The 16,868-nt window shown below is 52.0% G+C and overlaps 2 protein-coding genes across 2 annotated transcripts; both read right to left on the bottom strand.

Annotated features, from left to right (window-relative positions):
- Window positions 1-9,607: 9,607 nt before the first annotated feature.
- On the bottom strand, window positions 9,608-10,573 carry FFAR3 (free fatty acid receptor 3). The gene has a single exon (XM_016220867.2). The coding sequence runs from the start codon at window positions 10,571-10,573 to the stop codon at window positions 9,608-9,610; it is 966 nt and encodes a 321-aa protein (XP_016076353.2).
- Window positions 10,574-14,621: 4,048 nt separating this feature from the next.
- On the bottom strand, window positions 14,622-15,524 carry FFAR1 (free fatty acid receptor 1). Its single transcript, XM_016220964.2, has one exon. It carries the CDS (start codon window positions 15,522-15,524, stop codon window positions 14,622-14,624), a length of 903 nt encoding a protein of 300 aa, XP_016076450.1.
- Window positions 15,525-16,868: the final 1,344 nt, after the last annotated feature.

A 16,868-nucleotide genomic window follows, 5' to 3' on the forward strand; every position in this document is an offset into this window, starting at 1 on the left:
CAGTCTAGCGGGACGCATCACACATTAAACAGATGGACAGACGCATATAAATCAAACCGTCGCAGCGCAGTGTGAGATACCATCCAGGGCGAGGGCCGCTTAAGATTGGGTGGCCGGAGAAAGGCTACCTAAAGAGCGACACTGGCGGGCGACCACTTCGTAAGTTATATAAATGTCTAAGCACCGTGTTGTACATCTGAAATTACTGTATCTAAACTGGAATTGAAATAAGATTATTTAGCCCTGCCGGGCGTGGCTCAGTGGTTGAGCATCAACCTAGGATCCAGGAGATCACGGTTCGATTCCCGGTCAGGACATGTGCCCGGGTTGCGGGCTCGATCTCCAGCGGGGGGGGGGGGGTCAAGAGACAGCCGATCAATGACCCTCTCATCATTGATGTTTCTATTGCCCTCTCTTCCTCTCCCTTCTTCTCTCTGAAATCAATAAAGATATATTTTAAAAATTATTTAAAAAATATATTTTTAAAAAATAAATATATATATGTTTTCAAAAGAGAGAGAAGCAGTAAAGGAGAAGCACCAGGAGTGGCTTTCTCACCCCTATAACCCCTCAGAATGGCTGGAATCAAAACACTAACACCATCAAGTGCCCACGAGAATGGGGGACAACTGAACCCCTTGTTTGTGCTAGAAGGCCGGCAGATTGGCACAGCCGCTCTGGCAGGCAAATAGGCGGCATCTTAGAGAGCCCAGCATATGATAACCTGTGACCCCACCATCCCTCCCCTGGATGTGTGACCTAGAGAAATGAAAGCTTATGTCACGCAGAGACCTGCGTGTGGCCGTCTAGAGCGGCTGCTCGTGACCGCCCCAAACTGAGGCCCCAGTGCCCTTGGGCGGCTGTGTGCGGGCACATGTGGCCCGCACACCACGGAACGAGCTCGGCGGTGAACGGAGGCGAACTGGTGCATCTCCAGGACGTCATGCCGAGTGGGGAGCCAGTCGCCAGAGATTCAAGACTATGATTCCAGTTATGTGACATTTTTGAAAAGCTAAAACTGTCGTGAGGACGGATCTGTGGTTGTCAGCGGTTGGCGGGAGGGGCAGATGTGACTGTAACAGCTCTTTATCTTGATTGTGGTGGTGGTTACAGGAATCTATGGGTGTTTAAATTCACAGAACTGTATTCGTGAAAAAGCGTATAACCGAGAAGCTTCCTTTTGGTTCTGTGATATTTTATTATTTATGAATTTATTTATTCTTGACAGTATTACAAATGTCCCCCATTTTTACCCCTTCTGCCCCCCTCCATAAAAAGAAATTAGATCTTTTTTTAAAAATGATGCCTGGGGCCCTGGCTAGGTGGTTCAGTTGGTTGGAGTGTCATCCTATACACCAAAAGGTTGAGGGTTCGATTCTGGTCCAGGCATGTATGGGAGGCAGCTGACTGATATTTCTCTCACATCAATGTCTCTCTCTCTCTCTCTTAAGTCAATAAAAACATATCCTCAGGTAAGGATTGAACAAATAAAACGATGCCTGGGTTTCTGGCCTGAGCAGATAGGTAGATGGACTAGGCTGGGAAGCGAGGTCAGGTTTGGGGGAGCAAATGAAGAGTTTGGTTTCAACTCGTGAAGATGAGATGTCCCTGTACACAGGTGGATACACAAGACTCTGGGGTTGGAGATAGATATTTGGGAATCATCAATGATCAAAGCTCCTATAATGGATTGAAACACCTGGGGAGAGGGTGTAGAACAAGAGCAAAAGGGGAGAACCTTCCAGAACAATGCCTGCAGAACAGTGGGGCAGGAGGAGGAGCCAGGGTGGAGAGAGGGGGACCTGGAATTGGGGGTCCTAGAAGCTCCTCTCCTCTGCCTGGCTGTGTCCTTCAGAGACCTGCCTTGTGCCTCTCGGAGAAGGACTGCTGGGGTGAGCAGGGACTTTGAAATTAGAAGAGGGGTTGGTAAGAATGATTTTCTAAAGTCATCAAAGGTACCTGTGAGCTGTGCTTATGGCAAAATGACCCTAACTCTTGCCTCCTCCCTCTCCCATCCCAACATCTGAACCTTCCTCAGCCTCCACAGCCTGGAAGCCTGTGAGCCAATCCGCACCCCTCAGTACTTAAACCACACACAGGACTTAGACATTCTGGACTGGTCGTCAGAACATAAGATTTCAAAACGGCAGTAACAGCTGGGCTTTCAACTGGGGAAACTGGGAGGTAAAGCAGCACGGAGCGCGGCCTGCCGGGAGTTACACTGAGCTGAGCCGCGCTCCAGTGGCCACGGTCCCCCTGCTCCCCGCCAGCGCCTGGCGAGCCGCTGCCATCGATCGCCCGCTGGCTCCATGGTTTCTGCCCTCTTGCGTAACCTGGGTTATCCCACAGCAGTCCCGGCATCTGCAGAGTGGCACAGCAAGAGCAGGTACCTGCTTGGCTTGTTGACACTTAGGAAGATTGATTGACGATTTTATGTACACCCATAGGATGGGCCGAGAAGTGAGGTGACACAGCTCTTTTTAATCAACTTTTTTTTATTGAGGCTTAATTTACATACAATAAACGCACCTGTTTAAGCACATAGTTTGATAAGTTTTGACAAATGCAGACATCTGTGCAACCCCTACCTCAATCAAGTTATAGAATATTTTTATTTCCCTAAAATGTCCCTCTGGCATCTTCCCAGACAATCCCCTCCCCTTGGCAACCACTGATCTGCTTTCTGTCAGGAAAGAAGTTCCCGCACCAGTTCTAATCTGGGGTGGAATGGTTTCCACCACACTAGCCAGTAATCCTCCAGACACCAGCTGGGTGTCCTACAATTTAATTCAGATCTGACACTGTCTACCCAGAGGCAGCATCAGGTCCCACAGGTTAAGGGTTCAGTCCTGTAAGACTGCCCCCCCCTTATACTCCAGTCCCAAGCCAAGCTGTTACCTGTGCTTCTGACTGGACTGGCTGTAACTCAGAGGTTCCCATGACCCCCTTCTCAGGTTTGACGAATTTGCTAGAAGGGCTCACCGAACTCAGGAAACATTTTACTTACTGCATCACTGGTTTATTATAAAAGAATATAATTGAAGAACAGCCAGGTGGAAGGGATGAATAAGGCAAGGTATGAGGAAAGGACACGGAGCTCCCATGCCCTCCTCAGGTGACCCACTCTCCCCAGATCTCCACGTGTTCGCCAACCCAGAAGCTCTCCGAACCCCTTCCTTCTGGGTTTTTATGGAGGCTTCATTATAGAGACATGACTGATTACATCATTGGCCACAGGTGATTGATCTCAATCTCCAGCCCCTCTCCCCTCTAGAGGACTGAGGGTGGGACTAAAAGTTCCAACCCTCTAATCACATGGTTGGCTCCACTGGCACCCAGCCCTCATCCTTAGCTGAGGCCCAAAAGTCACTTCATTAGCATAACAAAAGACAACTTTGCTGCTCTCATCACTTAGGAAGTTTCAAGGCTTTTAGGAGCTCTGTGCTAGAGCCAGGCACAAAGACCAAATATATATTTCTTGTTATAAACCGCAATACCACAGTCCGAGGCTATACTATTACCTATGTCAGCAGTTCATTATTTTTTATTGCCGAGCGCTATTCCATTGCATGGCTATATCTCAAGTATCCATTCTCTCTTTTTTTTAAATATGTTTTTTGTGTGTTTTTTTCAGAGAGAGGAAGGAAGGAGAGAGAGATAGAAACATCAATGATGAGAGTCATTGACCCGCTGCCTCCTGCACGCCCCCTACTGGAGGTCAAGCCCGCAACCCGGGCATGTGCCCTGACAGGGAATCGAACGGCGATCTCCTGGTCGATGCTCAACCACTGAGCAACACTGGCCAGGCAAAGCACCCATTCTCTTTTGATGGATACTTGGGCCATTTCCAGTTTTGATCTACTATGATTACAGCTGCTATTGAGACAGGCCAGTAAGCCAGGACAAGTGGAATAGGGAAACTGAGCCAGAGAGCTAGACAAACTGACAGAGCAATTTACAGCAGATACAGACAGTCACCTCCCTAGAAATAACATCTAGGTCTCAGTTGTATTTCAACCACAGACTCAGAAAAGCACCAAAACCAGGTGGGTGACACTAGGACCAGCTACAATGACTGAAGGAGCACACCCAGGAAACTGATGAATATTCTGTTGAAACCCTGCCCTGAGGCCTTGCCTAAGATACCTGCCTGCAAGAGAGAAATAAAAGCTTCAAGACAAAGGGCCCAGAGTGTGCTCTCTGTCTGGGGAGCAGCTCCCACCATTCCCTTTCCCCTCTTCTTCCCTCACTTTTCCCCCACAGGCACGCATCTCTTAAACCCTAAAGGACCCCAAGAGGCTTGCAACCAGGGGAGCAATGGGCAGCGGCCCCTTGTCCCAGGCAAACCCCTGAACCTGATCCCAAGGCCCCCTTTTCTCTGGCTTCCCAGAGACCTAAGGCAGCCCAGCCTGGGCTCTCCTGTTGCTGCCTCTGTGCTAAGCCCTTTCTTGTTTTACGTCCCCAGCTTTAATAAATGTTCCCTCATAGTCATCTGGACTTGTGCTGTGAAATTTTTCTGCACAAAGTCAAGAACCCACACACTACTGGCTGGCCCTAGGCAGACGCGCCAAGGTCCAGGTCCTCTCTCTGGTCACACTCTGAATATTTGCTTACAGTCTCTGTGTGTACAAGGATGATCTCAACCTCTTGAGTAATACCTAGAAGGTTATCACTGGGTCCTAAGGTCAAAAGTGATGCCTCCACTGCCCTCTTCTGTTTCTCATTTCAGAGAACTTGGTCTGATTTCTCACCACGTGGCTGGTATGTGGCCACTTGCAGCAGCAGGAGCCTTGCTGGTACCCCAACCAGTGCCCAAGCTTGCTGGTTTGTTTGTTCAGTTCATTCTGCAGGGAACTTTCCTGCTTACATCTTTTCCAGTTGACCTTTTGACTCACAGCAATTTATTTATTTATTTATTTATTTATTTATTTATTTATTTATTTATTTATTTTTGTTCAGCAGTTTATTTTGTTTATTACATTCCACATATGAGTGAGATCATGTGGGACTTGTCTTTTTCTGACTGGCTTATTTCACTTAGCATAACACTCTCCAGGTCTCTCCATGCTGTTCCAAAGGATAAAAGATCCTTCTTTTTTACAGCTGCATAGTATTCCACGGTGTAAATGTCCCACAGTTTTTTTATCCACGCATCTACTGGACAGCAAATAATTTAATTGCTTTCCAAGGATAAACAAACAGGGAGTTATTTTAAAGGACACATCTATGGTATCAAAAAGATAAGCATAGAGAATTAAAGAAAACAGTTATTATAAAGGGGGCAGAAATGGAGGGCATCAACAAGCAGCAAGCCCTAGTTGTGTGCGTTACGCATTAGTAGTAAATTAGCATCCAGGAGCCCATATCCCATCATCACGTGGGCTTTGTGTACTTTATAGCGACTCCAAGACAAGAAGACTGGATCGAGCTCCTGTTTCCAAGAGCACTGAGGAGGGCCAAGTACCCTTCCACAGGACAACATCTCATGAGCCTCACCTCACCCATTCAACCCTCTCTTGTTTCCATGCCAATCAAGATCCCATAATAAGCATAAATATTTTCGATGGTCCTTGACCTTCAAAGGGTCCCATCCAGTAGGTTTGTTTTTTGCCTTGTAATGTTGTTGCCATGCAGCCACAAGCAGTCAGCTGTCAAACGGCCCTTTCTCAGTGAGGGGAGCCCCGGCATCTGGGCACTAGAGCTACTCACTGGAACCGTAACAAATCTCCCAAGTCTAAGCATAATAGATAAAGTGAACACTAAGATTTCATAGCTCCTACAAAGTAAATAGTCAGAGTTTTAAAATTCCAGGATTGTAAAATAATTTAAATTAAGAAAAGATGTCATTAGGTAGATTCTAGTAGAATATAGGGTGCTCAGATATAGACTTATCATTACAGTTAAGATGCATTTGGAAAAAAAAAAAGAAAAAAGAAAAAAGATGCATTTGGCTGCAAGTTAGAGACTAGGCAACAGCAAGCCAAACATAAGCATGTCTATTAACAGTGAGTTGGGAGGTGGTAGTCCCAGCTCAGTAAGGTCACCAGGGCCCCGGGCCCTTCATCCTGCTCTGCCACCTTAGCTTACTAGCTTTCTTCTTCAAGTGTGTGGCCTTGTGGCCCCCAAATGGCTGGTATAGCTCCAAGTATCACATACATAAAAGCTTCCAAACCAGGAAGGGAGAGGAAAATCTTTCCCAGAGACTCCTAGCAGGCCTCATATTTTTGTTGGCCAGAATAGGGCCATGTGTCCATCCTGAAACCAGTCACCTTAACAAAGGGGAACAAGATGATCATGATTAGTGGCAGTTACGATTGACCCCTGTGGCTGGGGGATATGCAGCAGGGCTGACTGATTGGGTTGTCTCTCTGTAACTTCTAGTCTAAGTCCAGGAAAATCACCCCCTTCAAGGAATATTTTTGTACCCCATTTCCTCTTCTGCAACAGTTTCTCTCCCTTGGTTCCACGGGCCCGGGGTGGGGGTGAGGGGGTGAACTCTGTGCACCTTCCACTTCCACCAGTGTTTATTAGATCCCATCCCTTCTATCCCATGCTGTTTCTGGACTGTGATCCCAGAACCCCTTTTCCAGACAAGGGCCCCCATCTTGATGCCTTGATCTCCCTCCAAATGGATTGGTTTTCAGAACTGGCTTAAAGGGAAGTCAGCAGGCTTCTCACAGACCTTGCAGAGCTTTAGGGGCCACAACTACCTGTAGAGCTCCGGGCTTTTTTAAAACCAAGATGAAACAGAGGCAGTGCTGTCAGGGAGATCCCGGTTAGAGAGCTGAGTGCTTCCTCACCCTGTAACACTCCATCTGCCTCCCCACCCAGACTCTGCCTCCCACCCCTCTCCCCTCTTCCAGAATCTATGGCCTGACTTTTCTTCTTTTCTGCCTTTATTGCTGTTCCGCTCCCTCCTTTTGGATGATTCTCGCAACTGATTTTGCAGACTCCCAGGCCTCTTGCTCTCTCCCCACTGTCTTCGCCTCCCTCCCTCCTCCCCAACCTTGACCTGCTCCAGTGTTTGCTCTTCCCAGGAGCCAGCCGAAGCAGACTTACCTCTTTTGCTCTGCACACAGCTTCCCCACCAGGCACATATGCAGGCGGAGAGGCCACTTGCTAAGGTATCCAAAGGCCCAGACCACAGGTGACATATTCAACTTGTGTCACCAGGAGGCATCAAGAGGCCTGCCTCCTGGCTGAGCTTCCTCTCTGCCTCCTGCCAGCTGCTTTATGAACAGCCTGAGCTTGTCAGGGCACAAGCCTGTGGTGGTCTCACAGCTCACTGCCTGCAGCCAGGCCGCAGTGAGCCACCTCTGCCAGGTTCCTCAATGACTTCCTGGGTATCTTTACTAGGTTTCTGGTCACATTTCGTGATTTAAAACTTCTAGCCACCTCCCTGTTCTCCTATAAGCTGAGACTTGACCTGTGGCCCAGGGAACCTGTGGCAGGGTTAAGGCTGCCCTTCCTCCTGTCCTTCTGGGTTGTGCTGCTCTAGCTTTTAATGAAGGGAGACACTTCCTTCTAGAAAGGAAAGCTCCTCCTACTTCAGGGCCATCAATGAGTTCATTTTATAAACCTTTATAAACTGACTTTATTAATTAACAAAATCATATTGCTGGGCAACCTTGACTGCTTGAAATCAGATCAGTAAGAATGAAACACCCCACTGCTGCAGTCCCAGAACACACCCCCATTCTCTGAGCACCCCTTTCCCTTGGCTTCTGAGAGATACGGGAAATGTTATCACACTCCCTCCCCACCACCCAGGCAACTGCCTGAGCCTCTGATGACATCTGCGCCCCGCTCAGCCTTTTGCTTACACCGACTGCCTCTTATTCCCCATTATAAGCCCCGGGGAAGGGTCAGACTGTGTTGTCCGCGGCTCTCTTTAGAACATAAGGTTTTCATTTCCTCTCAGTCTTGGGTCCTTGTTACCAATTCTGGAGTCGCAGGACTCACCCTGGTTCCATTTGTTCCCACGTCATCTTTGTTGCTTTTCTGAACCACACAGACCCATGTTCACAGTCATTTTTAGCAACCACCAGGCCTGAGCCTTGGGACAGATAGATGAACCATGGGACAGAGAGACAACTCATGCCTTCATCTCCACACACAGTAGGTGCACAGTAAATGTTTCTGACCTGAAGCTGAGCGCATTTCTCGGTTGCCTTGCTGGCAGAGGAGGTCCTGAGCGACTGTTCCTCCTGTACCGCCCATCAGTGGCAAAGGAAGAGTTACTAAATGATTACATCTCAATAAAAATAGCTCTCGAGAACACACATCTGTCCTTCAGGTCAACTGTGCTGAGTAATCTCAATTTATTTTTTCAAGAAGCTTTCTTTACTGGGAAGAGGCTATATCAATACAGACAGTCCATCTGTTTTGCATGTCGTTTTTTCTCACTGTGGCCTGTTGCCTTTTGTCCTGGCCAGGCTGCCTCACTGACTCTGGAAGGTGGACTGGCTCGGTCACTGCGGATAACACACAGCTGGAGGCAGAACAGCAGAGTGGGTGAGGGGCACAGGTTCCAGAGTCAGCTAATCCCACCTCCAGGTCTTGTTTTAATCACTTACTGGCTAGAGGATCTCAGGTAAGAGACTTCACCTCTCTGGGCCCATTCCCTCCTCTGTGAAATAGAAATATTGCTCGCCACGTGGTATTGAGAGGGTCGAAGCAGACAACACGCAGCTATTATTGTCACCCCCAACCCAGAGCCTCTCCCGGCATCCAGGCCTCTCCCTGTTTGGTTGTCACCCTTCAGGGCTGAGGGGTTTTGCCCTTCCATCCACACATACACCCTAAGGAAACAGAACAAGACAAGACCATTGCTTTTTGCTTGTTATCAAATGTATTTCGGTAACTTTTGTTCTGTCATTTTTCATAAATGTCCCTAAAAATCTGAATTTATTGAACAATGGAAACTTTCTGGAAAAGTCCCCGTGAGAGCAGGATGCTCCTTCGTGCCTGGAGTCCTGACCAGGCCAGCCTGTTGCCGGGTCAGTGGCTCTGAACGATACATTCTTCTATCCTATCCTGAGTCACTGGGCAGCTCCCTCGGACCCTGGACACTGCTCTCAACCCCTCTTTCACACTCAGAAAAGCACAGCCCAGCCGGGGGTAGCTCAGAGGTTGAGTGTCGACCTAGGATCCAGGCCATCGGGGTTCGATTCCAGGTCAGGGCACATGCCCGGGTTGCGGGCTAAGCAGCTGATCAATGACCCTCTCATCATTGATGTTTCTCTCTCTCTCTCCCCCTCTCCTCTCTCTGAAATCAATAAAGATATATTTAAAAAAGAAAAAAAAAAGAAACGAAAAGCACAGGAGCTGGCCTGCTGCCATGGGTGGCTCGTTTTTCTCAGGAGCGCTCTCGCCCAGGGCCTAATGCACAGCGTGTCGGGAGGTGGGAAGGGAGGGCGGTGTGCGGGATGGAGAGCTGGGCTTTGGGGAGCCCGTCCTCAGGAGGGCTGGGTGCCTGCTCTGTCCCGCTGCGTCAGTCCCCGTTCTGCCACTCCCAGGTCCCTGACCTGAGCTAGGGCTGCCCTGTGGATGAGATGGCTTTCAGCTCAGGCCCCTTGGCCACGGCTCCACAGCCCTCCCAGGGTCACTACCTGTTCTCTAGGGTGGACAGCTCCTGAACTGAGCCCTCTCTGTTCTTAGCCGTCCGGCTCCCGCAGCTGTCCCGCCCGCAGGGCCTGCAGGCCCCAGCCAGCCTCTGCAGCAGCCTCCGGAAGTCCGCCTGGAACCCCGAGGACGAGTAGTAGTAAACCAAGGGATCGACGCAAGAATTCAGGGTGCTGAGGAGCAGCACGTAGCTTCTCCACACTGGGCTTTTGTCCTGGAGGTAGCCCACGACATGGGACACGTTGAAGGGCCCAAAGCAGACGAGGAAGTTCAGCATGGTGGCTGCCACGAGCCCCGCCACCCTCCTCCGCCGGTGGCTGGGCCCCCCGCGGAGCAGGTAGAGCAGGCGGCTGTAGCAGCAGCTGGTGATGAGCAGGGGCACCCCGAACAGGACCACAGCCATCTCCAGCCGCACGGGCAGGAGCACGGCCAGCTGCCCCTCGTGGAACTCCAGGTAGCAGGTGCTGTGCGACGAGTTGCTCGCCAGCTCGGTGACGAAGACCACGCTGCAGTGCGCCGCGGCCAGCAGCCAGCAGGCGGCGCTCACCAGGCAGGCCTGCAGCAGCCGCGGCCGCGTCTTGTACCACAGCGGGTGGGCCACGCTCAGGAAGCGCTCGACGCTCACAGCCGCCAGGAAGAGGGACGTGAGGTAGACGGTGGTGAAGAAGAAGAATTTGGAGAAGGGGCAGAGGAAGACGGGCAGCGGCCAGAGCATGCCGCTGGCCGCCTCCACCATGCGGAAGGGCAGCAGGAGCAGCAGGAGCACGTCCGAGACCGTCAGGTTGAGCAGCAGCACGTCCACGGCCACCGGGCGGCGCTGCAGCTTGCGGGCGAAGACCACCAGGGCCATGAGGTTGAGGGGGAGCCCCACGAGGAAGGTGAAGAGGTACACGGAGAAGTACAGCCAGTGATTGCCCGGAAAGAAAGAGTCGTCCTGGAGCGCGTCCATGGGGATGGCCACTGGAGAGAGAGAGACTGTGAGAGATCGTGTGTGTGTGTGTGTGTGTGTGTGTGTGTGGAGAGAGAGAGATCGAGAGAGATTGTGAGACAGAGGGAGAGACAAAGCCTGTGGGTGGAGATCTTGCACCGGCAGCCTCTCAACAATCCACAGAGAACATGGTCCCCACTCCACGCGCCCCCTGATGCTCTCCCCCGCCTGTCTCCTGTTCCTCCCCCCGTAAAGCAAGCACCAAGCGGCTCCTCCGCGTAGTCACCGGGGGCCAGCGCTCACCTGCTTATTTGAGACCAAGTGCTTTGCAGCTCGGTACCTGGCCGGCTCCCCCAGAACAAGTGCAGTTGGCTATTAATAGGGCAGAACTGATAAAGACCTGGCTCATCCTGTGACGTCACTCATTGCTGAGCCCTAGCACAAAAGACGCCTTGAGCTCTGCGAGCAGAGCTGTCCAGTATGCAAACCGGGGAGCAAATTCCACAGCTGTGGGCCTGGCTCCTCCGGCAGCCTCCGACGGCATGCCCCAGCCAGGCCTGAACAGACTGCATCTTTCCTCCCCAATTCTCCTCTTGCGTTTCCCTGCTCCTCTAGGACAGCGCTCATCCAGCTTGCCTTGTACGGGCAGAAAGCGAGGTGCAGCGATGGAGAGCGTGGCCTGGGTTCAATGGCAGCTCTGTCACTTATTTATTCCAATACAGGGCAAGTGACTTAAACTCTTCGAATCTCTCTTTTCTCATCTAAAACAGAGATGATCCCAGGACCAATCTCATGTTATTGTGTAGATTAAAGCATGAAGGCATGTCAGATGCTTAGAAGGGAGCCCGGCATGTTATGATGAACACTTAACGAATGTTAGTTGCCATCATCCCAGTCACTGGTGTGGGCTTGGGGTGATGGTAATAATAGTATTAATAATAATGCCCAGCCAGCGTGGCTCAGCTGTTGAGCACTGACCCAGGAACCAAGAGGTCCCTGGTTTGATTCCCGGTCAGCGCACATGCCTAGGTTGCGGGCTCGATCCCCAGTGGGGAGCGTGCAGGAGGCAGCTAATTGATAAAGTTTCTCTCTCATCGATGTTGCTATCTCTCTATCCCTCTCCTCTCCCTCTAAAAATCAATAAAAACATATTTTAAATAATGACTATAATAATAAAATGATGGTGGCAGTGATGACAGCAGCTACCAAGACACATAGTCTCTAGCGGATTCTCTGCGTCTCGGGGTGTCATCATTATGTGTTGAAATCCTGGCGCCTCACAGTGCAGAAGGAACTTGCTCCAGGCCACACGGCTTGTTAAGAATCACCACCAGAATTCAAACTCAAGTCCCGTCCAGCTTCAGAGATTATTTATTTATTCATTCAAATAGTTATGGAACACAACAAGATAGCATTTCATTTGGATGCCACTGGAATAGCTATACATAAAAACATCAGATAATATCAAGTGTTGGCGAGGATGTGAAAAAAATGAGAATCCTCACATGCTGCTGCTGAGCACACAAAATGGCAGGGTCACTTTCACGCAGTGTGACAGTTTCCTAAAAAAGTAAACATAAACTTACCACATGAACCAATTCCTTTATAGGTAGCTACTTAAGAGAAATGAAAACATGTGTCCACACAGTCTCGCTCATAAATGTTCAAATAGCATTAGTCGTAATAGCCAAAGAAAATGGAAACCTCACTCGGTGGTCTATCAGCCAGTGGAATGGGTAAACCAGGTGGCATATCCATGGCATATGCCAGACAGTGGACCACTACCTGGTGATAGAAGGAATGGAATACCCACGTGTACTATAAAGTGGATGAACCTCAAAAACATTATGCTAAGCCAAGCAAACCAGGCAGAAAAGACTAGGCATGGTATGTTTTCATTTATATAAAATATCCAGAATGGGCAGATTTATAGAGACAGCAAGTAGGTTATTGGTTGCCTGAGGAACGGGGGGTGAGGGGGGGATTCACTAGTGAGCCTGAGGGATCTTACTGGGGTGATGAAAGTGTTCTAAATTAGATTAAAGTAATAGTTGCACACCTCAGTAAATTTACTAACAATCATTCACTTGTACACACAAAATGGGTTAATTTTATGGCATGTAAATATTATTTCAAACAAGCAGTGAACAAAACAAAGTTTTTGCTGTCGCGGAGCTTCCATTTGGTAATGGAGGTGGGCGGTTGAGTGGTGGGAGGATAACGCAGAGGCAGAGAACCACTGGAGGGAGCAATGCAGGCAGAAGGAATGGCGGGGGCACAGGCTTGACCTACTGGGGAGCTGGTAGAAGGTTTAGGGCCTAGGGCGCGGATCACGCAAGGCCCACGGCCCCAGGGAGGAACTGAAATCTCCGCTACAGGGAAGAGGCACAAGTAACCGGAATAAGTGGCCCAGCAGCAAGTGCTCTGGAGCAGTGGGATAGAGAAAGTCCCTGGCATTATGGGAGGGCCAGTGGGGCCACCTAAGCTTTTACCGAAATTCTCTGGTCTCACCACTGTGCAGGGAACAAACTTGTTTCTGCTTCCCGCAGAGCCTCCGGCAAGTTACTTAACTTCTCTGGCCTGTTTCCATATTTACAAAACAAATAATAAAACTATCTTGGGAGTGCTATTGTGAGCATTCAGTTATGCAGCAAACATTTACTGAGAGCCTACTGTGTGCTAGGCTCTCTTCTAGGTGCTGGGGATTATCAGAAAATGAAACAAAATTCCTTGTACACATTTAAGCATGGAAAGAGGTAACATGTATAAACCAGCTCGCACATGCCGGGCACGTAGCTACCACTTTTGATGCTCTATATGTTCACGGCATCATTGCAATCAGAGGAACAAATCTGCTTTCTACACCTGGCCTCGTCAGAGCAGATGCCCAAGTGCCTGTCTCCTCGGTGGCCTCTTTCCTCTGCCCGCTTTCTTGGGGGTTCAGGGTGCCACCATCCACCTTCATAAAATGGACCCCAAGGATAAGCATTAACCCAATACCTTAACTTTTCCAAATGTCCCCTGACCCTTGGGGTCCTGCCTTGAAAGACCACATCCCACATCTACCCCTTCCTTGCTGTAGGGCCTTGGGAAAATTTCTTCGCCCTGAAAAATAAAGATGATACCGGCTTCAGAACTGTAGCTACCTCCTGCGGCACCTTGGTGCCGATTAGGAAAAGGTGCCCCCTCCAGGCGAGCACAGCCTTGCTGTGCACTAAGGGGTGCTGCTGGAGGAGTGGGCGTTGTTTCTGTTCAAATGATAATAAGACGCTGCTTCCCCTGGACGGAGGCCCCCCTGTGCCAGGCACTTGGCTTGGTGAGCAAAACACAGGCTAGAATTTAGTCAGCGTTTGCCCCTCCGCCGGGCACCCCCGGGCAGTGAACACTTGGCCACCTGTGCCGCAGCTGCGCGGCTACATCAGAGGATTGTGCGGGGATGAAACGCGACCCACTTGTAAAGCACTTGGCCTGGTGCCTGCCAAGTACTAAAGACTCTGTATCTGTCTGCGACTATTTCTGGTGCCAGCATCTCCCTCCCGGTGCGAAGCATCCCTCCTCCCAGCTTCGCGTTCACGGCTCCCGTGCTGCCCCCTTGTGCGTTTCCAGCGCTATCACAGTGTCACCCTTCGCTTCCTGCTTCCCGTCTCATTCAGAAATGAACTTGTTGTTTTCTAGGAAAGGACTCTGGAGTCGCATCTCCCAAAGTGTATCATCAGAGTGGCAGGTCCTCTAGATGGGAAGCGAGCTTCCCTCCTCCTTCCCCCCTAGGAAAGGGCCTCTGCCCCGAGCACCTGGCAGGCACGCAGGAAAGGCAAGGGAAGGGGGGGCAGCTGTGGGGGTCGCGCTGTTTGTGCAGAGGCACCCTTACCTTGCTCGTGCGACGTGGCTCCTGGTCTCCATTCTCCTCCCGGACTGGCATGCGATCTTGTCAGGCTCGGCTCTTCCCATGAGTGGCTCCAGAGGTGCCCCCAGGCTAGGCCACCCTGCAGTTCCTTTGGCGTGGCCCCCACCAGCGGCCTAGAGAAGCAGCTGGGTTCTGCTGCACCTCCCTTCTCCCCAGCAGTGGCTACTACTTCTGAGATGTACCCGCTTTCATTCTTGCCACACATGATGGCCCCCGGCCACCCCCCCCTCCCAAGTAGCCGGTCACCAATGGGTTGAGCACCACGCTCCAAGCACCTGTGAGGAGCCCCAGCTTCCTCCAGCGGCCTCCCATGTCGGGGTGCAGGAAGCCAGCCACATTGGAGGCATTGTAGGGTCCCAAGCAGAGCAGCAGTGTGAGCAGTGCCCCGCCGGCCACCCAGGCTGCCCTTAGCTTCCGTCTGTGACTCAGGCCCGAGCTGGCCAGGGCCCGGAGGCAGCCCACGTAGCAGAAAGCTGTGACAGCCAGGGGCAGGAAGAAGAGCAGGAGAGAGAGGCTGAGGCGAGCAGGGCCCGCTGAGGCCGGGTCCCAGGCCTCCAGGCAGACTGGAGAGCCGTTGACCGGGGTGTTGATGCCCAGGGAGCTGGTGGAGTTGTCCATCCAGCCTCCCGGAGCCTCCAACCCAAAGACCAGCCCCAGGTGACAGAGGACAAGGGCCCATATGGCCACACACACGCCCCAGGAATAGCAGGGCCTCCTGGCGGCTTGGTAGCCCAAAGGGAAGGCGGCTCCTAGGTAGCGACCAACACTCAGGGCAGCCAGGAAGCCGCCGCCCGCATAGAGCGGAGCAAAGTGGGCCAGGGCAAAGGCAGGGCAGAGCGGGGCCGGCAGAGGCCAGGCCCCGGAGGCCAGGGCCTCCACCGCCTTCAGCGGAAGGGAGGCAGCCAGCAGCAGGTCCGAGCAGCCCAGGTGGAGGGCATAGACTAGGCTGGGGGTGAGGCGGAGCCGGGCGTGGGCCACGGCGCCCCCCACGGCCAGGGCATTGAGTGGGAAGCCCAGGGCAAAGGCGGCCACATAGAGGGCGAAGGAGAGCTGCGGGGGCAGGTCCATGGGGCCCCGTGGCCTAATTGGCTCCTGCCCTTAGATCTCAGGCCTGAGGAGGGGAGCTCTTGGAGTCACCCCAGGACATTAGAAGCCATCTGGAGACAGAGGCCCACAGAGGGGGGTGGCAGCCAGTTAGCAGGGGAGCCTGGATTAGAAGTGAGACCGCCAGCCCTCAGTCCTCTGCTTTCTTTCCACTGTATCACCTCTTAAAACGGAGTGTGGTCGCGAATGAACAGGAGATAGAAGCGAAGCCAGCAGGTCCCAGAAGAGCGAAGGCTACTTATATTCTGACCCTGGGGAGAGAAGGGGGAGAGAGAGAATTCAGAGTTGGATCCCACAGTATGTGCTTCTTTTAGTTAAGACTTCTGCTTTCACTCCCCTGCCCCCAGTTCCCTGGAAAGAGAAGTAGCTGCTCCCCCACAGTGGACCACCTGTCCAGCAGCGGAAGGTTGGCGGCAACCCCTAGCCAAGGGAAGAAGAAGTTGGGGTTTGGGTAGGGCGGAGATTGTGGCAAAGGGCGGGCAAAGGGGATCCCCAGCAGAGAGCCCAAGGGAAGCCAGGTCCCATGGTGTCTCTGGAAACGACTTTAGCTGGCTTCAAGGGCACCCTAAGCAGGGGGTTCTGGGAGTCTGGGGAATAATCACTGGTGTAGAGAAGAGCCACAGAAAGAAAGACTCACCTTTTAGTGCGGCCAGATGTCTCTGAGGCTCAGGAGTCCCCGAGCTGGGCTGAGGGAGGGTGCCTGGGATGGGCAGTGAGCCGGAAGGGGGAGGAGGGTGGGGTGGCAGGGCCATTAGCCCAAGGCACTAGCAGCCTGGGTGAGCAGCTAATGGGGCATCTCCTGCTGGGGCTGAGACCAGATGGAAGGAGGTGAGGGTCGAGGATGACAGGATGACAGGAACACAGGAAGGGGAGAGGGCAGAACTGGGGACTTTTTCTGAGCAGAGTGAGGAGTGCAGAGCCAGCACCGTGGAGGGGCAGGACTGGTGGCATCAACCAGAACAGGGCTCTATCTCCCCCGCCCCTGCCCCAGCCTGTTCAAACCTGCTCAGGGGCCAAGTCTTCCCTAGTCCTGGAGCAGCTCCTGGGCGGGCTGCAGGCCCTGGTCACCTTAGTCACCCACACTGTCTCCTTTGGTCACTCATACTGAGACAGTGAAATAACTCTCTCAAGGCATGGCCTGTGCCCCCCGCCCCAACGTGCACAGGTGCAGGCACAGGAGGTGAGGAGAGCACTCCTCCCTCTCCTTTCCTTTCCGGCTTGATGGCCCTGGCTTCGGACCCTTCCAGTGCTGGCAGGAGGGCAGGAGACACAAGGTCTCATTTGGTGGCACTGGAGTAACCAGGTTGT

The sequence above is a fragment of the Miniopterus natalensis genome, chromosome 18, assembly GCF_054644295.1.
Source record: "Miniopterus natalensis isolate mMinNat1 chromosome 18, mMinNat1.hap1, whole genome shotgun sequence".
Lineage (NCBI taxonomy): Eukaryota > Metazoa > Chordata > Mammalia > Chiroptera > Miniopteridae > Miniopterus > Miniopterus natalensis.